This window comes from Acomys minous (assembly GCF_964271855.1).
Source record: "Acomys minous genome assembly, chromosome: 8".
NCBI classification, from domain to species: domain Eukaryota; kingdom Metazoa; phylum Chordata; class Mammalia; order Rodentia; family Muridae; genus Acomys; species Acomys minous.
Genome location: NC_140489.1, coordinates 1,912,345 through 1,931,032, shown reverse-complemented (window position 1 = coordinate 1,931,032; position 18,688 = coordinate 1,912,345). Strand labels below are relative to the sequence as shown.

At 51.0% G+C, this 18,688-nt stretch overlaps 2 protein-coding genes across 6 annotated transcripts in view; one reads left to right on the top strand and one right to left on the bottom strand.

The window, feature by feature from the left end:
* CDCA7L (cell division cycle associated 7 like) overlaps nucleotides 1-12,627 on the top strand; it is a 32,044-nt gene extending 19,417 nt beyond the window's left edge. For 2 of the 3 annotated variants that reach the window (XM_084791560.1, XM_084791562.1), the window contains exons 2-10: nucleotides 1,367-1,501; nucleotides 4,521-4,652; nucleotides 6,376-6,720; nucleotides 7,946-8,020; nucleotides 8,128-8,298; nucleotides 8,920-9,045; nucleotides 9,738-9,887; nucleotides 11,077-11,213; nucleotides 11,823-12,627. In XM_084791560.1, the coding sequence (XP_084647686.1) occupies nucleotides 1,367-1,501; nucleotides 4,521-4,652; nucleotides 6,376-6,720; nucleotides 7,946-8,020; nucleotides 8,128-8,298; nucleotides 8,920-9,045; nucleotides 9,738-9,887; nucleotides 11,077-11,213; nucleotides 11,823-11,841 (1,290 nt within the window). In that variant the 3' untranslated portion in view covers nucleotides 11,842-12,627. The remainder of the gene's footprint in view (nucleotides 1-1,366; nucleotides 1,502-4,520; nucleotides 4,653-6,375; nucleotides 6,721-7,945; nucleotides 8,021-8,127; nucleotides 8,299-8,919; nucleotides 9,046-9,737; nucleotides 9,888-11,076; nucleotides 11,214-11,822) is intronic. The other variant, XM_084791561.1, reaches the window with a different exon arrangement.
* A 130-nt stretch (nucleotides 12,628-12,757) lies between these two features.
* DNAH11 (dynein axonemal heavy chain 11) overlaps nucleotides 12,758-18,688 on the bottom strand; it is a 296,286-nt gene continuing 290,355 nt past the window's right edge. For all 3 annotated transcript variants that reach the window (XM_084791554.1, XM_084791555.1, XM_084791556.1), the window contains 6 exons: nucleotides 18,355-18,597; nucleotides 17,231-17,413; nucleotides 17,038-17,153; nucleotides 14,473-14,585; nucleotides 14,005-14,145; nucleotides 12,758-13,048 (listed from right to left, as the gene is read on the bottom strand). In XM_084791554.1, coding sequence (XP_084647680.1) covers nucleotides 12,798-13,048; nucleotides 14,005-14,145; nucleotides 14,473-14,585; nucleotides 17,038-17,153; nucleotides 17,231-17,413; nucleotides 18,355-18,597 — 1,047 coding nt within the window. In that variant the 3' untranslated portion in view covers nucleotides 12,758-12,797. The remainder of the gene's footprint in view (nucleotides 13,049-14,004; nucleotides 14,146-14,472; nucleotides 14,586-17,037; nucleotides 17,154-17,230; nucleotides 17,414-18,354; nucleotides 18,598-18,688) is intronic.

Sequence of the window (18,688 nt, the reverse complement as noted above, 5' to 3'; positions counted from 1 at the left end):
TCAGGCCTGTGCTGCAGTGTGTGGAGCTGAGGTCAGGCCCTGTGCTGCAGTGTGTGGAGTGAGGTCAGGCCTGTGCTGCAGTGTGTGGAGCTGAGGTCAGGCCTGTGCTGCAGTGTGTGGAGTGAGGTCAGGCCCTGTGCTGCAGTGTGTGGAGTGAGGTCAGGCCTGTGCTGCAGTGTGTGGAGTGAGGTCAGGCCTGTGCTGCAGTGTGTGGAGTGAGGTCAGGCCCTGTGCTGCAGTGTGTGGAGCTGAGGTCAGGCCTGTGCTGCAGTGTGTGGAGCTGAGGTCAGGCCTGTGCTGCAGTGTGTGGGGCTGAGGTCAGGACTGTGCTGGCTGCAGTGGTGTTCTGTGGATTTCGGCCTGTGTGTGCTCCGGTGCCCGAGGCACAGAAGGTGTCTGGAGAGACAAGGGTGGTAAATACTGATTAATGCGCTGTGTTATGAGGGACGTGAGGTCTCCCTCCTCTGCCCAGATAACTTGTGTTTGACGTTTTGACTTCTCTTTTCATGCCATGTGTGCATATATGGCTTTAATTTATAAAGCATCTGGGGAGCACAAATGAACAAAAATAAGACGCTTGTCTTTCTGACCTGGCTTGTTTTTCTTGCTGTGACTATGTCCAGCCGTATCACTTCCCCTGGTCCTGTCCTTAAGCACTGTGGGTGCACACAGATTAGGTTATGACTCCTTTCTGAGGAGAGACAGTCAAACGGCAGCAAAATTTAACCTGATTTTTCTTGAAAAGCAGAAAGAGTAAATGTGCAGGCCATGATTTCAGACAAGGCCGTGGGGTGCTGGTTTTGTTTTGTTTGTCTTTAATAAACCCGTGGGAGAAAACAGGTCACGAGGAAGCGTATATCCCAGCAGATGCGCATTTCTTAGCCTGAACAGATGTGGTCTCTTGGGTGACTGTCCCTAATGGCATATAAGTTCTCTGGGAGTTAATTCCACAGCTGCTTTAACTGACTTCAAGTATAGGAAAAGGAAAGCCACTTGGTTGGGCGTGTGAACGCTCATCTCTGACTCACATAGGATAACCAAAAATAAAGAACAGTAGGTGATAATTGAGCCGAGAGCTTACTGACTGGAACCGTACATGGTGACTTGCCATCAGGAGAAAGATGCTTCTTAGACACTAAAGCCTTTTGGTCAAGAGCCCAAAAGGAGCCTGGAAGGAACAGTACATATCATACACCTAGAACTGGAACAAATGTGGTATCTCCCCCCCCCCTTTTTCCACCATGGGGTGTCAGCTGAAACATGTTGCTTGGGGTTCTGGGGTCTTGAGGGAAGCCGTGATAGAGAATGAGACAGATGCTACTTCCCAGCAGCCTCGCTTTATCCTTCTCTTCTGAATTCAAAACAGATCCCCAAAGAAGTAGCTGACATCTTTAATGCTCCCAGTGACGATGAGGAGTTTGTGGGTTTCCAGGAAGATGTTCCCATGGAAAATCTATCCAAGAGCTGTGATAGTCTGGACTCGCTGGAGTTGGAGAAACAGGTATGAGTCTTTTTTTTCCAAGGCAGGTGTGGCCCTCTGGAAGCCTACAGCAGGATTCAGGGGCCCATAAAGTTGGCCATGTGTGGTGAGTTGTTGGGTACCATGTTTCAGATGAGACAGCTGCTGGGTTTGCTGCTGTGACAACTTCTGCAGCCCAGCCTTGCCAGGCGCCAGGGCTGACTGCACCCCCAGCAGACCTTGGTTGGCCACGAAAGCACGTCGCTTGCATTTCATGCAGATACAGAATTTACTCGGCCGACTCGGGCTAGTGGAATACAAACTGAAGCTCGGGAGGTGCAAAGGCTGAGTGAGGTCGGCCGTTCCAAGCCCGGGCCACCATTTTCTGGTCTCCTCCTCCCTTGGCACTGTCTTTACCTGCTGTGCACAGCACAGATGCTGGCTGACCCCCTCAGCACAGCCACTCCCCGCTTCGTCAGCTGGCCCTTCTGCCTTGATGGGTTCTCTTCCGCTCTGTGTGATGGAATAATATGTCTGCCTTGATGCAGAGACACTTGTGGGCCTCAGATCACAACCCCTTAAGAGGAGGAGATCATACTTGCAGGGTGCTATCCAGCTTCCGTGGCCCTGACCTTTGACCTTGATTTAAGTGTGCAGCACCCTGCAGCACCTTGCATAGTAGTAGGCACACACAGATGAACCTCCGAGTGAAACAGTTGCTTCTGATATTTCCTTTTGCTTACAGTGTTAATCAGAGTAGACACTGGTTCCTTGGTATTGCCTTGGCAGCATTCTGAGAGCCAAGAGCTGTGTGAACCGTTACCCAGCATGCAGAGAGGCCATGCAGTGGACACTGGCTTTATACGCCCGAGCGAAGAACCCATGCTTAAGCCCTTGGGAATCAGTTCTTAGCAGAGTTGTTTTAATTGTGTCAGTACTGATCACCCTTTCCTAGGATAGAAATTTCCAGGAAGAGTGGGAGTTTGGAACTTGGTGCTTTTAAGGCATGACTCATTCTCTTTCAGGCTCTGTACAGAATTTTTGGACATTCATTGAATTTATGCACGGAGGCTGTTGCCTTAGAAAATCTCTAGGGGCTGCCCAGATGTTTCCTGTATGTGGGTGCTTGGTGGGTTCCCTTAGCAGGCAACTGTGCCACCCTGCTTTTCTTTCTTTAGATGTAGAATTTTGGGTTGCTTTTGGTGTGTGTGTGTGTATATGTGTGTGTTTTGAGACAGAGTTTCTCTGTGTAGCCTTGGCTGTCCAGGACTTGCATTGTAAACCAGGCTGGCCTCGAACTCACAGCAATCCACCTGCTTCTGCCTCCCGAGGGCTGGGATTAAAGGCGTGCGCCACCACTGCCGGTCTTAGATGTGGTTTTAATTCATGGGTTGAGTGTTTGCCTGCCCCGAGCATGCGCACCTTTTGCGTGAGTGACTGAGAGGTGGCTCCAGGCTGCCCTGTGGGTGCTGGGAACTGGACCTGTACTCTCTGCAAACCCAGCAGGTGCTCTGAAGCACTGAGCCTTCTCTCCAGTCCCAGTTTTTATTCATTTAAACCCTGACCCCCCACCCACACACACACACTTGGGATCCACTGTTTGTGTCGCTGACTCTGGGCCCCTCCCCTTCAACACAACTTGAGTTTCTCTTTAAATAAACTTCCCCTTTGTCTTTTTCTTTCTTTGCAGCTGCACCACAGCTTACAACAAAGGAAGGAAGTAATTTAGCTCTGAGCAAACTCATTCCAATTAGCCATAATAATTCATAGGAGACTTTAAGCTTAGAGCGCTAGCTGTAGGCATTTCCTTCTCCATTGCCCTGTAAGGTTCCCACTATTATATATTTCTATTATATTTGTTTTCCCCAAACATACCAGAGTCTGAGGAAGCATATGAATAAAGCCAGGGAGTCAGTAATGAAATCGTCTTAGCCAGATGTGGTGTTATGAGGGGTCCCTGCCTTAGGGGTCTGGGGGCAGGAGCTGGGGTCCTGGTGCCGTGTTTCTAACCGCGCAGGAAGCTGGGTGGGGTCTCCGCTCTTTCTCTCTCCTGTTCTGCCACACACTGCTTCCTTCCTTCTTTATAGTATTTCCAAAGAAAATAAAAGTCATTGGAACTTGTTTCTGCTCACCCCTCAGTCTTGCAAGAGGGGAGCCCCAGGGTGAGGACGGCACAGAGTCCATCAGTTCCCCAAGCTCATGTCACTGGAAGTGGAGCAAGTCCGGTCTCTAGCAAGTGGGTGAGGGTGACAGGGCCTCGGCACTTCCTATAGAGAAACCTGCTGTGTTTGAAAGGGCTATGGCCCCACCCACAGGAGAGTGCCAGAGGGCTGTAGGGAGTAAAGGCAGCAAGCAGGTGTCCACTTTCTACGAGTTTGCAGTTCCGTGTGAAAAGCCAGCAGCCTGGTTCTTGCTGGCTGGGGCAGGAGACTCTGAATGCCATCAACAACAACAACAACAACAACACACACACACACACAGTCACAGTAGAAGTGATTGAGACACAGTACTGATAGAAATTTTCTTGCTTGTAGGTCTTCATTTCCATAAGGTTTAGAAAGTGTGGTGCTGTGTGTGTGGTTGTGGTTAAGACACATAATGAAAAGCATTACCGGTGTAAGTGGCACTGCCTGTATTATTACGTGTGTTGTACATCACTGAGCGTCTGTCCTCACTGCCTGTCAGCATTCCCACTCAGTAGGAAGTGCTCCCATTGGGCGTGCATCACCTCTCCCCTCGCCTCCCCATAGCCACTGTTCTTTTCCTGAATATTGCTGTGGTAGTGCAAACTGAGCATCGCCCCCCCCCCCAGCCCCCACGGGGTTTCTCTGTGTAGCCGTGGTTGTCCTAGAACCAGCTCTGTAGACCAAGCTGGCCTCGAACGCATGGAGATCCACCTGTCTCTCTTCCCTGAGTGCTGGGGTTCAGGGCCCGTGCCCCACCGCACCCTGCTGTGGTAGTTGACTTTTGACACAAGGGTGGGAATCCTGCCCTCACAGCCTTTACCCTCCTTCTACGTCTGCTCCATCGTGTCTTCCTTTGGTGTGTGTTTTCAATTTAGCAGAACGTGCGTTTTCGTTCCGAGTACTTCACGGAAGAGCTAAGGAGGATTTTCGTAGAGGATACGGATTCAGAGACTGAAGATTTTGAAGGGTTTGCCGAGAGTGAGCTGAACACGCGCAGTTGCCCCGAGGTAACAGCAGCAGCGGTGTGAGTGGTGATGCTCTTGGTCCTGAGTGTGAACTGCACTCTCACTCCTGAGGTGTTGCTTTGCACGTGGAAAGATGGTTTGTTTTCTTGTTGCTGTTTGTCACTTTAGTTAGTAGAAGCCAAGTAATATGAAGTCGCCTCCCTAGAGTTGGTCCTGACTGATTCACAATCCTAGAGAAACCGTTGCTCTGCCCCTGTGGGTCAGGGCGCGCCTCACGTGGCCTCCATAGTCTTGTCTGGTTCATCTCAGCTGCCCTTTGTCTGGTCAGTCTGTCTCGGGGTACCACCTTCCTTCAAGCTGTGTCTTGTTGGGTCAGAAGTTATAGTCTCAGACTAGAGGCTAATTTTGCAAAAAAAACAAAAACAAAAACAAAAACCCAAAAAAACCAGGGCGATGGAGCAAACTGGCAGAGGCCCTCCGTGCCTCCTGGTCGAGAATTTTGCTTACGCTAACGATGACTCAGGCCCAGCAGCGTGGTGGCGAATCGCCCTTCGGTCCTGCACTATGAAAAGGCTTCCTCAGGGAGCACTTTCATTCCATTTTCACATGCCAGCGTTCCAGTCTCGGTTTACTTTAAATCACTACCATGATCGTTCTGGGACAAGATTTCACACTGTAGCTGGCCCTAAACAAGTAGCATTTCTTTGGCACTGGCACCCAGGTATTGGGATTCTAGGCATGAGCCTCCATGTCATAATGTTTTAACTGTTTTATTGGGATAGTTTTAGGTTTATAATGTTAGGAAGCTAGGATACAGAACCCCTGTCTGTATACTTTGACCTTGCTTTCCTTTACATGACTCTGATGTGTTTGTGAAACCAAGAGCTAATGTCAGGTACAGTCGCCACTACATTTATACTCTTAAGAGGCATTTGCCCATGTTTTCACTAATGTGCCTTGTCTACACTAAGTTCCAGTCCCAGGAATTGCATGGCACTATGTCTTTCTTTATAACTTTTTTTAATTTATATTTTTAACTTATTTATGGAAATATGATGAGGCAGGTGTATTTAGAAGCACATGTGTTTAGTGCTAATTGAAAGTAGAATATCTATCTGAAAATAACTACACCGCTCCTTTGCTGGTAAGGTGAGGCTAGTTTATGCCTGTTGCTTGTCATCAGCTCTTACATGACCCTGGACACAGAACCTGGAGAAGGGCATTCCGTGGCAGTGGTGGCTCCCTGGCCCCCTTCCCCAGGCAGCACTTAGGGCATGTTAGTCCTGTAGTTGGCTGGCTTGCTGAGTGATGACTGCACCAGCTCAGACACCGGCTCTGCCCCGCCACCCCCAAGAGGGGTGCACCAGCTCAGACACCCACTCTGCTTCCCCCTTCCCTGCCCCCTGTGGGTGTACCCCCTTAAGATACCTGCTCTTTCCCCCCAGATGCTTCAGATTTTTACCTGCAAGACACTCAGATCTTCCAAACTTGACAGGTTTTGCCTCTAAGTGACTTGTTTAACTGCTGTCCTGTAGCCCTGTGGTCCCTAGTTAAGGAGCATCTGTTCCTAGTGATGGAAAGTGACCTGTTCCCAAAGCCCCGCCTCCTTAGGACCTACAGGCTGGGATAGGCCTCAGTGTAGGCTCCCTCCCACACTTGGTTCTGTCTGACCTGTATTCTCACCTGGGATAGTTTTTAAACACAGTTGTTTGGTTTAGGCTTGGTACGTGTTACAGACCGTGTGTGTTCTCTCTCCGTCCCTTAGCTGGTGGAGTCAGAGCCGAGTGACAGTGACCAAGCATGTCCTGTGGTGAGTGACGAGGAGGAAGAGGAGGCTGTACCTAGGAGAGGCAGGTCCACAAGAAGCAGTTTTGGTCTTCGAGTCGCCTTCCAGTTCCCCACCAAGAAATTGGCAAAAACACCAGATAAGAAGAGCTCACGCCTGTCGGACAGTAAGGCTGATCCTGGAAGAGAGAGAAGCTGCAGATGGGCCAAGGAACAGGAAGACTCTCCCTCTGAGTCTGAGGACGACTCCAAGGCCGGGCACCTTGGAGAGAACTCAGATGCTCTCCTGAAAAGGGCCATGAACATCAAAGAGAACAAGGCCATGGTAAGTTCCTGCAGGGCCTGGGGCCACCGCCAGCTGCTCCCGACAGCTACAGCTGCTGCAGTTCTGCTCTCCATAGGGCAAGTGTCCTGTGGAGCACAGCTATCATGTGATTAACTCTGGTTTGGGCAGGCTGCTGCTGCTCACGGGTGGCAGAGGCACTGGCGAGGATTGGCCGTCCTATCCTCAGCAGAGAGAAGCAAAGAGGAGGTGGGCCATACTGAGCCCAGGGAGACTTGCAGAGGCCAGCAGGCAGGCAGCTCTTGTCTGTTAACCGCTCCTTTAGAGGCATCATCTGAAGGAATGAGAAAAGCCTGCAGTTACAGCTGCCCTCTGCAGTGTTCTAACTCAGCTATGCCTTGGTTTCCGTATTGGCCAGTAACTCACCCTAATCATTGAAAGTCAGTCTTTTCTTTCTAATTTTACACGGGTAGAACTAAAAGAAATTCTGCCAGTTGTAATTTCTTTATTCTCCTCTTTGACGGTTTTTTGAATGCTATCTTTTAAAAAGCACGGTGTAGCGATATACTGTACACTCAGGCCTGTGCCTGTTAAGAGGATACAGTCCACTGTGGGTGAATTCCTTTTAAGATGGGTGAGCTCGGCTGGGGGAAATCTCAGCCTCTCTCCACTGTGTCTGTTACACTCCGTCATTCCTAGTGGTGTTCACACGAATCTAAAACTGGAAGTGCTGATCGAAGCGCCTGCTGGGCACGTTGGTGTCTGTTGCTTGGCACTTGGCCTCTGTTTGGGGATGCTAACAGATTTATGTATGGAGGTAGGAACTCTTGAGAACAGATAGAGGGAGCCTAGACCGGTCACCAACTCCTGATCCTCTGCGTCCCTGCGCTGGGGTCAGGTGTGCGCTCAAGGCCCAGCACGCGGTTGGGTTGACGTGGAAGTTCCAAGAGCCATCTAGCGGGACTGCTCTGTGGACGTGCTGACGTGTGAGTTTCAGATTTGTCACAGGTTATACCGAGAGGTTAGTGGTAGACTCAGGATCCAAACGTGCCAAGACAAGCGTTGTCTTCGCTGTTGTCGCTATATGTAAGGAAGGGCATGACGGTGACTGATATGAACAGCAGTGTTGGCCTCGTCCTCGGGGCTGTTAGCAGCTCCTGAGATTGGTGGAAGCCATAGTAGGTAGCGGGGAGCCATGTGAGAGGGTGAGAGGTGTTGGTCCCAGACCTGCCTCTTTGACTGACATCCCCTTCTTTCTGAACCTTAGCTCGCACAGCTGTTGGCGGAACTGAACTCGGTGCCGGATCTCTTCCCGGTGCAGACCCCGTCCTCAGCTTCTTCTGTAAGTGGAACTCCCCATTCCTCAGACTGGTCCCGCTCCTTAGGCACGCCGGGCGCCTTCTGTTTAAGGGGAGACCCAGATGCATCTGTCTGTGTCCTTGGTTTCAGAAGAGGAGAACAGCACGAAGGGCCTTCTCAGACGGGCAGATCACACGGCGCACGAACCCAACCCGCAGCGCACGCCCCCCCGAGAAGTTTGCTCTGGAAAACTTCACCTTCTCAGCCACCAAGCTCACCGAACAGCTTGGCGGCTTCCGACGGAGGAAGACAATTAGCGGGGTAATCATTGACTAGTATTGCAGGTGGCCTCCAAATGCGAGCATTTCACTACGCCTGGGCTAGCTGTGGTGCGGTCTTGAGTCAGCCGACCTTAGCACTTGAGAACTTGACTTCCCACCGTGTCCCTGGGAGAGTGTGTGTTGAGAAGACCCCTGGGCTAAGCTGCACACCGCATTAGAGTCCCTTGCCTAAGATGAGCTGAGGACGAGGGCGGCTCCTGGATGGAACCCTAGCCTGGCATGTGGGAGGGCCTGGCTTTGATCCACTGCGTTACCAACCACAGCCACGCCAGCTTAGCCACGCCAGAAGACATAAGAGTTCTTCCTTGTCTCCTTCAGGAGTGCTTGTTGGAAGAGGGAGAAGACTTGAGAGCTGCCCCACATGTGGGCTTGGCTGTTTTCTTCCTTGTCACCCCTAAAGTTTATAGCCCCCCGCCCCACAGTTAGTGCTGAATTGCCCTCCCGAGGGAGCTTGGGTTGGGGCTGGCCCCCAGTCAACAGCCACACAGACAAGTGTTGGTTGCCCTTCAACCTCTAAGTGTGTTTGAGATTTTCGTCCTAATTTTCAGGGTCTAGATGGTTACACCAGGTTCTCCTGGGGTTTTTTGTTTTATGCCCCCAGGGGAAATGCCAGAGGTACAGACGACGTCACCGAGTGTCTTCTCTCCGCTCACTGAAAAATGTCACCGAAGAAGACTTGGATAATGTTGCTGTAACTGTGCGTGATAAAGTCTACGATAAAGTGCTGGTGAGCGACAGCTTCGGAAAGGTGTGCGTGACTGGTTCTCACTGGGAGCCCGCCCACGCGGGTGGTGGAAGTCAGACCACCACCTAACAAAGGACCCAGGCCTTCTGTCCCTGTGCTGTCTTCCTGGAGGCATGCCCAAAGCTGTGTGGTCAGGGAAGAGGCAGGCCAGCCCTAGCATAGAGGTGCTGCTGGTGGGAAACAGCTCCCTGGGACATGTGTCCTGGAAGACAGGTAGGTCCCGGGCTAGGAGAGCATGTCTGTACGGTTCACGTGGTTCCTATGAATTGGTCAGGTCTTTTTCTGAGTGATGACCTGCAGAGAGGGCTTGCGGATCCTACACAGCAGTGGATTAGAGCCGGACCCAAGCTGCCTACTGCTCATCACCACTTAAGTCACCTGACCCCTCCTAGGGGCTCTGCCATCCCTTCCTCAGATTTCTTTTTTTCCCTGGTCTTTCTTCTGTTTGTTGATCCCTTCTGTGTTCCTTGCTCAGCCTCATCTGCCCCAAAGTGCTTCCCTGACCTTAGAATCGAAGTGCTTAAGTGGAGGACCGTGCACACGGTTTGTCCCTGCGCACAACCCTGCTGGGCGCTGGGCGCGAGGCCGTGCTCCTGAACTCTGTGGCGTGTGTACTGGAATCTGAAGGAGGGGCACCGTGAGTCTCGCCTCCAACCTCTTTGGCTTTTCCGTAGGGTAACACGTGCCATCAGTGCCGGCAGAAGACCATCGATACCAAGACGGTGTGTCGGAACCAGAGCTGTGGTGGCGTGCGGGGACAGTTCTGTGGGCCGTGCCTGCGCAACCGCTACGGGGAGGATGTGCGCACGGCACTGCTGGATCCGGTAGGAGCAGTGTGTGCACTTGTGATAAGCTGCTGCTGAGGGGATGCAAGCCTGGGCCTGCAGTGCCCTTTGCCCTAACTCCTACTTGCGACGGGAGGGGGGGTGGAGGGGATGCTTCCTTCTGGACCGAGGACCGGATGACTGACAGGTTGGGTGAAGAGGTCCCCTAGGGGTTTCAAAAGGCCAATGGAGGGTTTCTTTCCGTGGGAGCACCCTGTTGCTTTCCTTTAGCAGAGCGGTTTCACCTGCCTTGGCCTGCCCAGCGGCTAAGTCACAGTTAAGCATGTCCTGCTGCCCAGAACCGTGTTGAGTGCCTCTTAACCTGCTAATGTCAAGTGTGTGGCATAGCTGCGTGTGTGTGCACTTGTGTGCAGAGGGCGACCTCGGGTTATTATCAAGAGCACCTTCCACAGAGTCTCTCACTGGCTTAGGGTTCAGATATCAGGCTAGACTTGTCTGGTGAACCCCAAGGATCCTCTCGTCCGTCTGCTCAGTGCTCACCATCATACCTGGACACGTGCTTGTTCTGGTTGGAGTCAGACCCTCCCTACTGAGCTCTTCTTTCCAGCCACACTTTACCTTGTGAGGTGTGTGCCTACGACCTCGAGCCGGAGCACTGCCACTGTGGGGTCACTGCATGACCTCTTCTGCAGGAGTCGTGGGTGTGTATACACATGCTGTCCCCAGCAGTCCTGGGTGTACACACACACACACACACACACGTGCTGTCCCCAGCAGTCATGGGGGTACACGCACACACGCATACACACAGTCCCCAGCAGTCATGGGTGCGCACACACACACACACACACACACGCACACACACACACACACACACACACACACAGAGTCCCCAGCAGTCATGGGTGCACACACACACACAGTCCCCAATTTATAGACATACAGTTTTGATTAAGTGATTTAACATTAAAGTTACATATCAGAATCATAGCTAACATACATGTGTGACCTGTGACTCATATCAGGCCCTGAACTTAGAAGCTCCGGCTCCGTGGTATCTGACGGTCATGTCTAGAACAGACGTGCCCTGTTGCTTCACTGACATGGGGCTGTCGCTCTCCTGGGTCCCTGTGAAGCTGGCTGGTTGGGCCCTCATACACTCTGACTGAGGGACCCTGGGGCGGTCTGTGGCTGAGGAGAGGCTTGATCCAAGTCTCCTGTGTCCTAGGACTGGACGTGCCCTCCCTGCCGTGGGATCTGCAATTGCAGTTACTGTCGCAAGCGAGACGGCCGCTGTGCCACTGGGATTCTCATCCATCTGGCCAAGTTTTACGGCTATGATAATGTCAAGGAGTACCTGGAGAGGTAAGGCTCTAGCAGGGTGAAGGTGTGGGGGCCCTGCACACTAAGACTGTGGCTTTCCTGCCCTGCCTCCTCCACCCCTCACCTCCCTGCACCCCACCCTGCCCCCTGCACCCCCCACCCCCAGCCTCCCTACTCCCTTCCCCTGCACCCCCACACCCTCCCTCACATCCCCCCACCCCTGTGCCCCCTGCACCCTCACCCCCTCACCTGCACCCCCCACACACCCTCCCCCCCATAGCTTGTTTGTAAAAACCACCTTTGAGTTCCATCCGCTGTCTCCATTGGTACTAGAGAGGCTTGGGCCTAGAGAATTCCTCCCTTTGCTATAGTGAACTCAACTCCCACAGTGGCTCAAACCAACATTTGCACTTGTGCAAAACAAATGACGTGACAACTATCTGAAAGAAACAGAACAAAACAAACACTGGCCCCCACGGCCTGAACAGCAAACTGTCAAGTTGTATGAGGAAGTGAGCTGAGACACTCAGGGCGCGTGTGGAGCCACGTCTGAGTGTACGCCCCTGGTGTTCTGGGACCGCCTTAGCCTAGAGTGCTGCCTCTTGCTTGCGTCTGGTTAGCTACTTACGAACACCTCCCCCTGTCTTTCAGCTTACAGAAGCAGCTGTAGACACCGAGAGAGGAAAAGGATCGCTCAGACTTGCCCATCGGATCCCACGGGACGACGTGTCTGCCATTTGTGCCTAGCCTTAGAGCTCAACTTTTCGGACTCTTGTTTTCTAGAATTTACTGGTTTTAATACTATTTTTAAAAAATGTTTATATGCATACAAAGATTTCTCAGGAAAATAGTAAAGCAGAGAAGTCTGTATAAATCCCGCACAGTCCTGCTTTGTTACAGGACATCTGCTGAAGATGTCAAAGCACAGTTTAGATGGGGCAGAGCTAAGGCTCAAGTGAGTTATAAAGAAGGCCTTGTCTAAGTCGCACTGGCCGGTGGTGGCCAGCCCTCCCCGTCATCCTCTGCGTACAGAGGCTGTTGCTTCCTCCGGGGTTATCGTAGCTCAAGCCTCTGGATACTCGATTCTGGGCCATTAGAAATTTATATTGAAGAATGCTCCTTCAAGTTACCAAGTGCAATTAACCACACGCTGTGAGTAAGGTGTCCTTTTTATTTAAAAGACAACGAAAACAGACACTGGAGGCCTCAGAATGCCTGCCTCTTCCTTCAGGACCTGCCTGGAGCCTGCTGCTTCTATGTTTTTAAAAGTTTTAGAGACTTTCCTCTTTATAGAACCATCACTGCATTTTTTTTTTTAAGACTTGGGGAAACATAAGAGATATAAGCCATGGTGTTTTGTTCACTGCGTTGTTTTTAAGACTTGGGGAAACATAAGGGATATAAGCCATGGTGTTTTTTATGGGTATTGGGGAAAGTTAAAATCAGCAAGTATACATCCCAGAGAGTCGTTTAATGTTGTGTTTTGTTTGTATGCGTGTAATACCATTATTTCTCCCTCTTCAAAGGATAGTTGTCTTAACAGGTAATGTAGGCCCCTGTCACTAAGACGTGCTCCCTGGGTCTGGCTGAAGCAGGAGGAGCCGCCAGTCGCAGCACCAAGCCTGCTTATGCTTCCAGCAGTAGCGCTGCGCCTGCCAGGACCCACTTGGCGGTTTTCTCCTTGCTCCTTAGCCTGAAAGTCCACACATAGGTGGGGCCTCTCATTTTGGTTTTGTAAACGGGGCACTCATAGGTGTGCTGAGGCGTTTCCTCTCTCTCCACGGGGATGGCTCTGGCAAAGATGACCGGCATCGGGGATGTCAGCTCTTTAAGACGGGCATCAGCAAGGGCTCCTGACTGGATGTCCCACCTGGCACCTGTGGTAGAAACAGCAGCTGTGTAACGGTGGCATGTCGGTACCAGTGCTCTGTTCGATGCAATAAATGTTCCACTTTTAATCACGTCATCCATCTGCGGCATTCTTGTGTGCTTAAGACATTTAATAGCTTAACCGTTTTTATAAGAGCAAGATTTTGTGCAAATTCAACCCCCCATAGCACACTGGAAAGTGTCTAACGTCCTTTCCCACTGCACCTCGTGAGCACAAGGTCAGGCCTCCTACCCAGCCTCGAGATGCGGGACCTGTGGCGAGCGCTCAAGCGTGAGTCTCCTGCACAGATGAGGTGTCCTCGGCATAAATGCACGAGCAGACACACAGCATCCAGGGTGTCTGCGGGGGGTGGAGACATCCCGGGGAGAAGAACAGAGAAGATGGACTGAGAGGCTTTGGAGAGTAAGAGGGCAGGGGTGGGGCCGCCAAGATGGCTCAGTGTTCCTGCACTAGTGTGGGAGGTAGAGACAGGAAAGCCACTCCCTCAGGCCAGCTAGCCTGGAGTATGTAGTATGGAGGAAACAGCCCAAGTGGCCTGCCGCACACATGAAGACGGGAAGAGCTAAGTCCTGGAAGTTGTCCTTTTACTTCTACACACAATAAAAGCTTAAAAACGGGGGGGGGGGGGGGGGGGGCGGAGGATGACGACTGATTTTGAATTAATGGAAGTAAAAAGTAGAATACTACGCTACGAAATGCATGTGGGATGTAAGTTCCTGAGGTTTTGATGCCAGCTGGTGACACAAGTGCAGTGTGAGTGACGCCATCACACCGAAGGGCCTCACAATCCGGCTCACATCAGACACACACGGAGCTGGTTACTGTGCTGAAGGGGAAGGAGGAAACCATTGCCAACACAAAGGTTGTCATCTCAGTAGATGCCGAGGGGCGGGGCCAGCTTGTACCTCAGACAGCACCCCATGCATTCCTTAGCAGACTCACCCTCCAGGTGGAGCCCGTGGAGGTAAGCCCCTTCCCTGGGCGGGTGGCCGTAATCGTCCTTTGTTTTCTTAGTAACATCAATGGTCAGGCACATTCTGTCCAGTGGCCACTCGTTTTTCCGAGCCATGGTCTGCATAATTGCTTTGGGAGGAAAAGGAACAGGCGTTAAGGTTTTAAAAAAAACAAACAAACCTGTTTATAGGCTGCCATGGGATATTATGGGTTAGCAGGACCACTTTGTCCCCCTTGTCCCCCTGGTCACAAACTAGGATATACCAGAGTAGCAACTGCCATTTGCTTTTGTGTTGCCTGTGTGTCTTCAATGTGACAGTGACAGACTGCAGCTGTGCCTGGGGCTCTCTCCTTCCTAGCTGCTACCCCCTCATTTGTAATGACTGGCGAAGAAGAGACCTCTGCCAGGAGTGTGGCCGCCACCAACAGCCATGGCTGCCTTGCTTCTGGGCGTACCTGTTAAGAAGGACTGAGGGTTGAAGAAGCCAGAGAGCCACACGACAGCTGGGAGGGCAAGGTCTTGAGTCCACGCATCCAGCTCCCGGCAGCGGAGGAGCAGGTTGTTAAACCTGGTTAATGAGAGGCAGGAGGAAACGAACATGTTTAGTAAAGTGGATCTCTTCCAGGAAGATGGGGGTGGGGCTGGTTCTAGGGACTGTGGAGTACACTGGGGTAAGTAGAGGGAGAAAGTCACCTCTGATGACTCACAGGGTAGCGCCCTGCACTGTTATTCCCTTGAGAGTTAATACCTGCTGTTCTCACCCTGTCACCGTTAGGGGGAGGAAGCAGTGGGCGGCAGGGTGGTGGTTCTTGACACAGCTAGTATCTAGAACCTCCTGGAGATAGGTAGTGGTGGTGTACAAAGGCCTTTGAGCAGCATTGGTGAACCCGCCATTATGTAGATGTGGTGGGAATGCAGCTGTGTGTGTCTGTGTGTCCATCACAATCACAATCACAGTAGCAGAGCTGCTAGGAAAGGTACAGCCAGGAGGAAGAGGAGGAAGAGACAGGGTTTGTCCCACACAGACTTCAAAGAGGAAGATAAAGGCTTCCAATGAAAATATTCAGCCCCCCCCACACACACATCCTGGCAGAAAAAGTGCTGGTGGTGGTATGCTAAAACAAACAAAAAGTGTTAGAGTGAAAAGAAATGTTAAGGTTAAAAAATAGCATGGTGGGAGGACCCTGAAGAGATGGCTCGGCAATTAAAGGCACTTGCTGTCCTCTCAGGGGACCCAGGTTCAATCCCTAGCATCTACACAACAGTTTACAACCTTGTCTTGTGACTCAGTTCCATAAGATCTGATGCCGTGTGTGTGTGTGTGTGTGTGTGTGTGTGTGTGTGTGTGTGTTATTTTTATTTTATGTGCATTGATGTTTTGCCTGCTTGCATGTCTGTGAGGGTATTGTATCCTGGAGTTACAGTTGTGAGCTGCCATGTAGGTGCTGGGAATTGAACCTGTGTCCTCTGAAAGAGCAGTCTGGTGCTCCTAACCACCGAGCCACCTCTCCAGACCTCATCTTGGTTTATATTACATGAAAAAGAATTTCAGAACAAGACAGGAAAAGCAGTTCTGAGCAAACAGCAATGAAACAGAAGAAAAAATAGATCTAGAAGGCAAAGGCTGGAGCTGGAGGTAGATTGAGAGGTCTCTGGCAAGTGTTGATTTTAGGTTTCCTTTGGGAAGTTTAGTAATTAGGTTGTAAAGGACCCTCTAGATAGCAATGGTACCAAAATAAATGCACAACAAAGAAAACAACTAAGCCAACAAGTTAGAAAGGTTGGAGACAAAGACCCTAGGAAAAAAAGTCACAGAAACCAGCACAAAGGTAATGGCAAAAAGCCCAAACTTACCGTTAACCATAAAGCGTACGTAGATGCAAACCCTCCGTTTCTGGTAGCATGCTCAAGATGCTAAGCACCACTGAGAGCGCATGCTCACGATGCTAAGCTCTGCTGAGGTTGTGCCCACCCTCCTGGGTGATAACTTGTGGTGTTTGGGGTCACTTAACTGTTCTGCCCCTGGCTGGATCCATCTAGAGTCACCTGGGAAGTGGGCACCAGATAACGACTTGCCTAGCGTGGACTGGCCTGCGGATACATCTATTGGGCACTGTGTGTAAATGGTGTATGAGCTGAGTGACCCTTGCAAGTTACTGGTCATCTCAAGCTCCTGTCGCTGAGGCTTTCTTCAAATGATGGGCAGTGCCTGGAACCGTGAGCTACAGCAAACTGACCTTTCCTTCCTCTCACAACAGAAAAAGAAGCGAAGACAGGCGGGGTCACAGTATGCTGTCCCTTGGAATTCTAATGGCACCCTCCAGATTGATTCTGGTTTCAGAAGGGGAAAAAAAAATACAGGACAAAGAACTTGAGCACGGAAAAGGAATAGACAGTCATGTGATATTTTCTAAATCTTCTACCAAGGCCAAGGAACAACTGGGGATAACACATCAGCCTCCAAACGCTTTCGGTTTCTGCCTCTGGCTGTCTAAAGCCATCTATGAGTGCATTAGTAATTATTGGTTTGGAAAATAAAGGGAATAAAAGGCCTGCAGGCAAACTCAAGTAGGTTCTAGGACTTTTTGTTTTTGTTTTGTTTTTGTTTTTGTTTTTTGAGACAGGGTTTCTCTCTGTAACCTTAACTGTCCTAGACTCGCTTTGTAGACCAGGCTGGCCTTGAACTCTCAGCGATCTGCGTGCCTCTGCCTCCTGAGTGCTGGGATTACAGGCATGCACCACCATGCCTGACTATAACTTTTAAATAATTAGGACATTTTATTTTTTTTTTCCCAGATGAAAAAGACTGGAAGATAGGTGTTTTGTCAAAGAGCAGGTGACTAAAAAGTGAGAGAGAAATTGAATCTGGATCTTGCCTAACTGAACCAAGTTGCTTTTGGAGCAAAGTACTAGAGGAACTCAAGTTGAATTGGTAGTAGAGTTAGCAATGGCCGTGGAGCAGGGTTCTCGGAGGAAATGGCGTGGGTGTTGAGCCCCTGCTGATGTTCACAGGTGCTTACCACTGGGCCAGGCCGTAAGTGGATGGGTAAGCCAGTTTCTTCCAAGTGTCCGGGACGCGGTCATAACTCAGGGCAGACAGCTGGGCTTCCATGTCAGGAGATAGTGTCAGCTCTCCCTGGCACAGAGGAGAAAGGCCACCGTGAGCACCGTGCAGTGCGGTGAAGCCCCCACCTGTCCCACGTGGACGGTCACCTTCAAACCAAGGTCTAACTGTTGAAGCGACGCGTGGATCTCACGCATGAGCGCGTTCATCCTCTCGCACTCCTGAAAGCAAACGAGGACATACGGGCCTCTGTCTGGGCTCTTCTGCGCTATCTCTGCCATGTTGAACTCCTCGGGAAGTCTCTCCAGAATGTCATCCAAGATACTCTTAACCTAAAAACACACGCACAGACTTTGTTACGGGAGACTGGAGGTGTGAATGACAGTGGCGCCCACAGGCTCACAGGGGGCCGCTCTATTAGGAGATGCCTGCAGCCGCCGGGGTCAGTTGTCAGAGCTGCAGCAGCAGTCCCAGTCGCGTCCCTCTGTCAGACCCTGCTGTGGTCAGCTTCAAGGAGTATAGGAATTACCAACTAGGTGACATCTGTGGCCTTTCTAGGGGCCTTTGAGCATTAGCTGGTGCTATGGCCCGGCTGAAATTCTTGGAGCCGTAGATAGTTCAAGACCAAAGACCAAAGCTTCAGTCTGTATCTCTTCCCTTGAAGAAACACATGATATTCATTATTTCATATATGTAGATCCAGAGGCCATCTGCATGAGAAAAGGGGCTCATACCCAGCCGAGAGACACAAAGTTAGAAGCGCTAGGAGACAGCTTGTCCCTAACAGAGTGGCTGGACATCTGTGGTCCAGCAATCCCATTTCTGAGCACAGGGAACGTCAGATCAGCTCCTTTGGACGTCAGTGTTTGTTAGGATTGGTCATGGCTGTGATGCAATGGTAAAACAATCCCCAAAGCCATGTAAGACCATAGAATAAAAACTGTATATTCTTAGAACACAAAACAAGAGTGAGCTGTTGGTGTCTGAACAACAGGTGAGCCTCAGATCTCCTGTGGAGTCAAAGGAGCCTGACAGCACCATAAACCAGTCAGTGTGTGTGATGACGGAGGTGAGGACGTGGGTTACCGTTCGTTGGGGAGCAAGAGGACCCCTTTAAGGAGTATGAGTATCCTGGGCAGCTGAAAATGTTCCGCACCTTGACCTGGGTGGCAGCTACCTGGCTGTTGGCATAGGTAGAGCTTAAGAGAGAACAGTACCTGAGCTTAGTGCACATCCCTTCAAAGGACGTAAGAGAACAGGAAAGGCTCCCTACCTTGTCTTCCATGGACTGGCCCCGGTCCTCGCTGCTCACTGCATTTCTGGGTTGCATCTCCAGTAGAGTTCTGAAGAGTGTGTTGGACGTCACCGTCAGGACCTCTGTTTCAGCGTTGGGATGCAGACCATACAGTGCCGGGCTCTCTGGAGGCAACGTGTCCTCCACGTACTGGTGGTAACCAGAGTAGTCTAGGTATGGCGGGGCTACGAATCCTGGGGCCAGCATGAGTTCACCGTCAATCTTCAAGCATAGAGACAGCACCTGTCATTCCCAAGCTCACCTTCACTTCCCAAACACACAACGCTAGCAAAAAGTCCCGCTTTGATGCTCT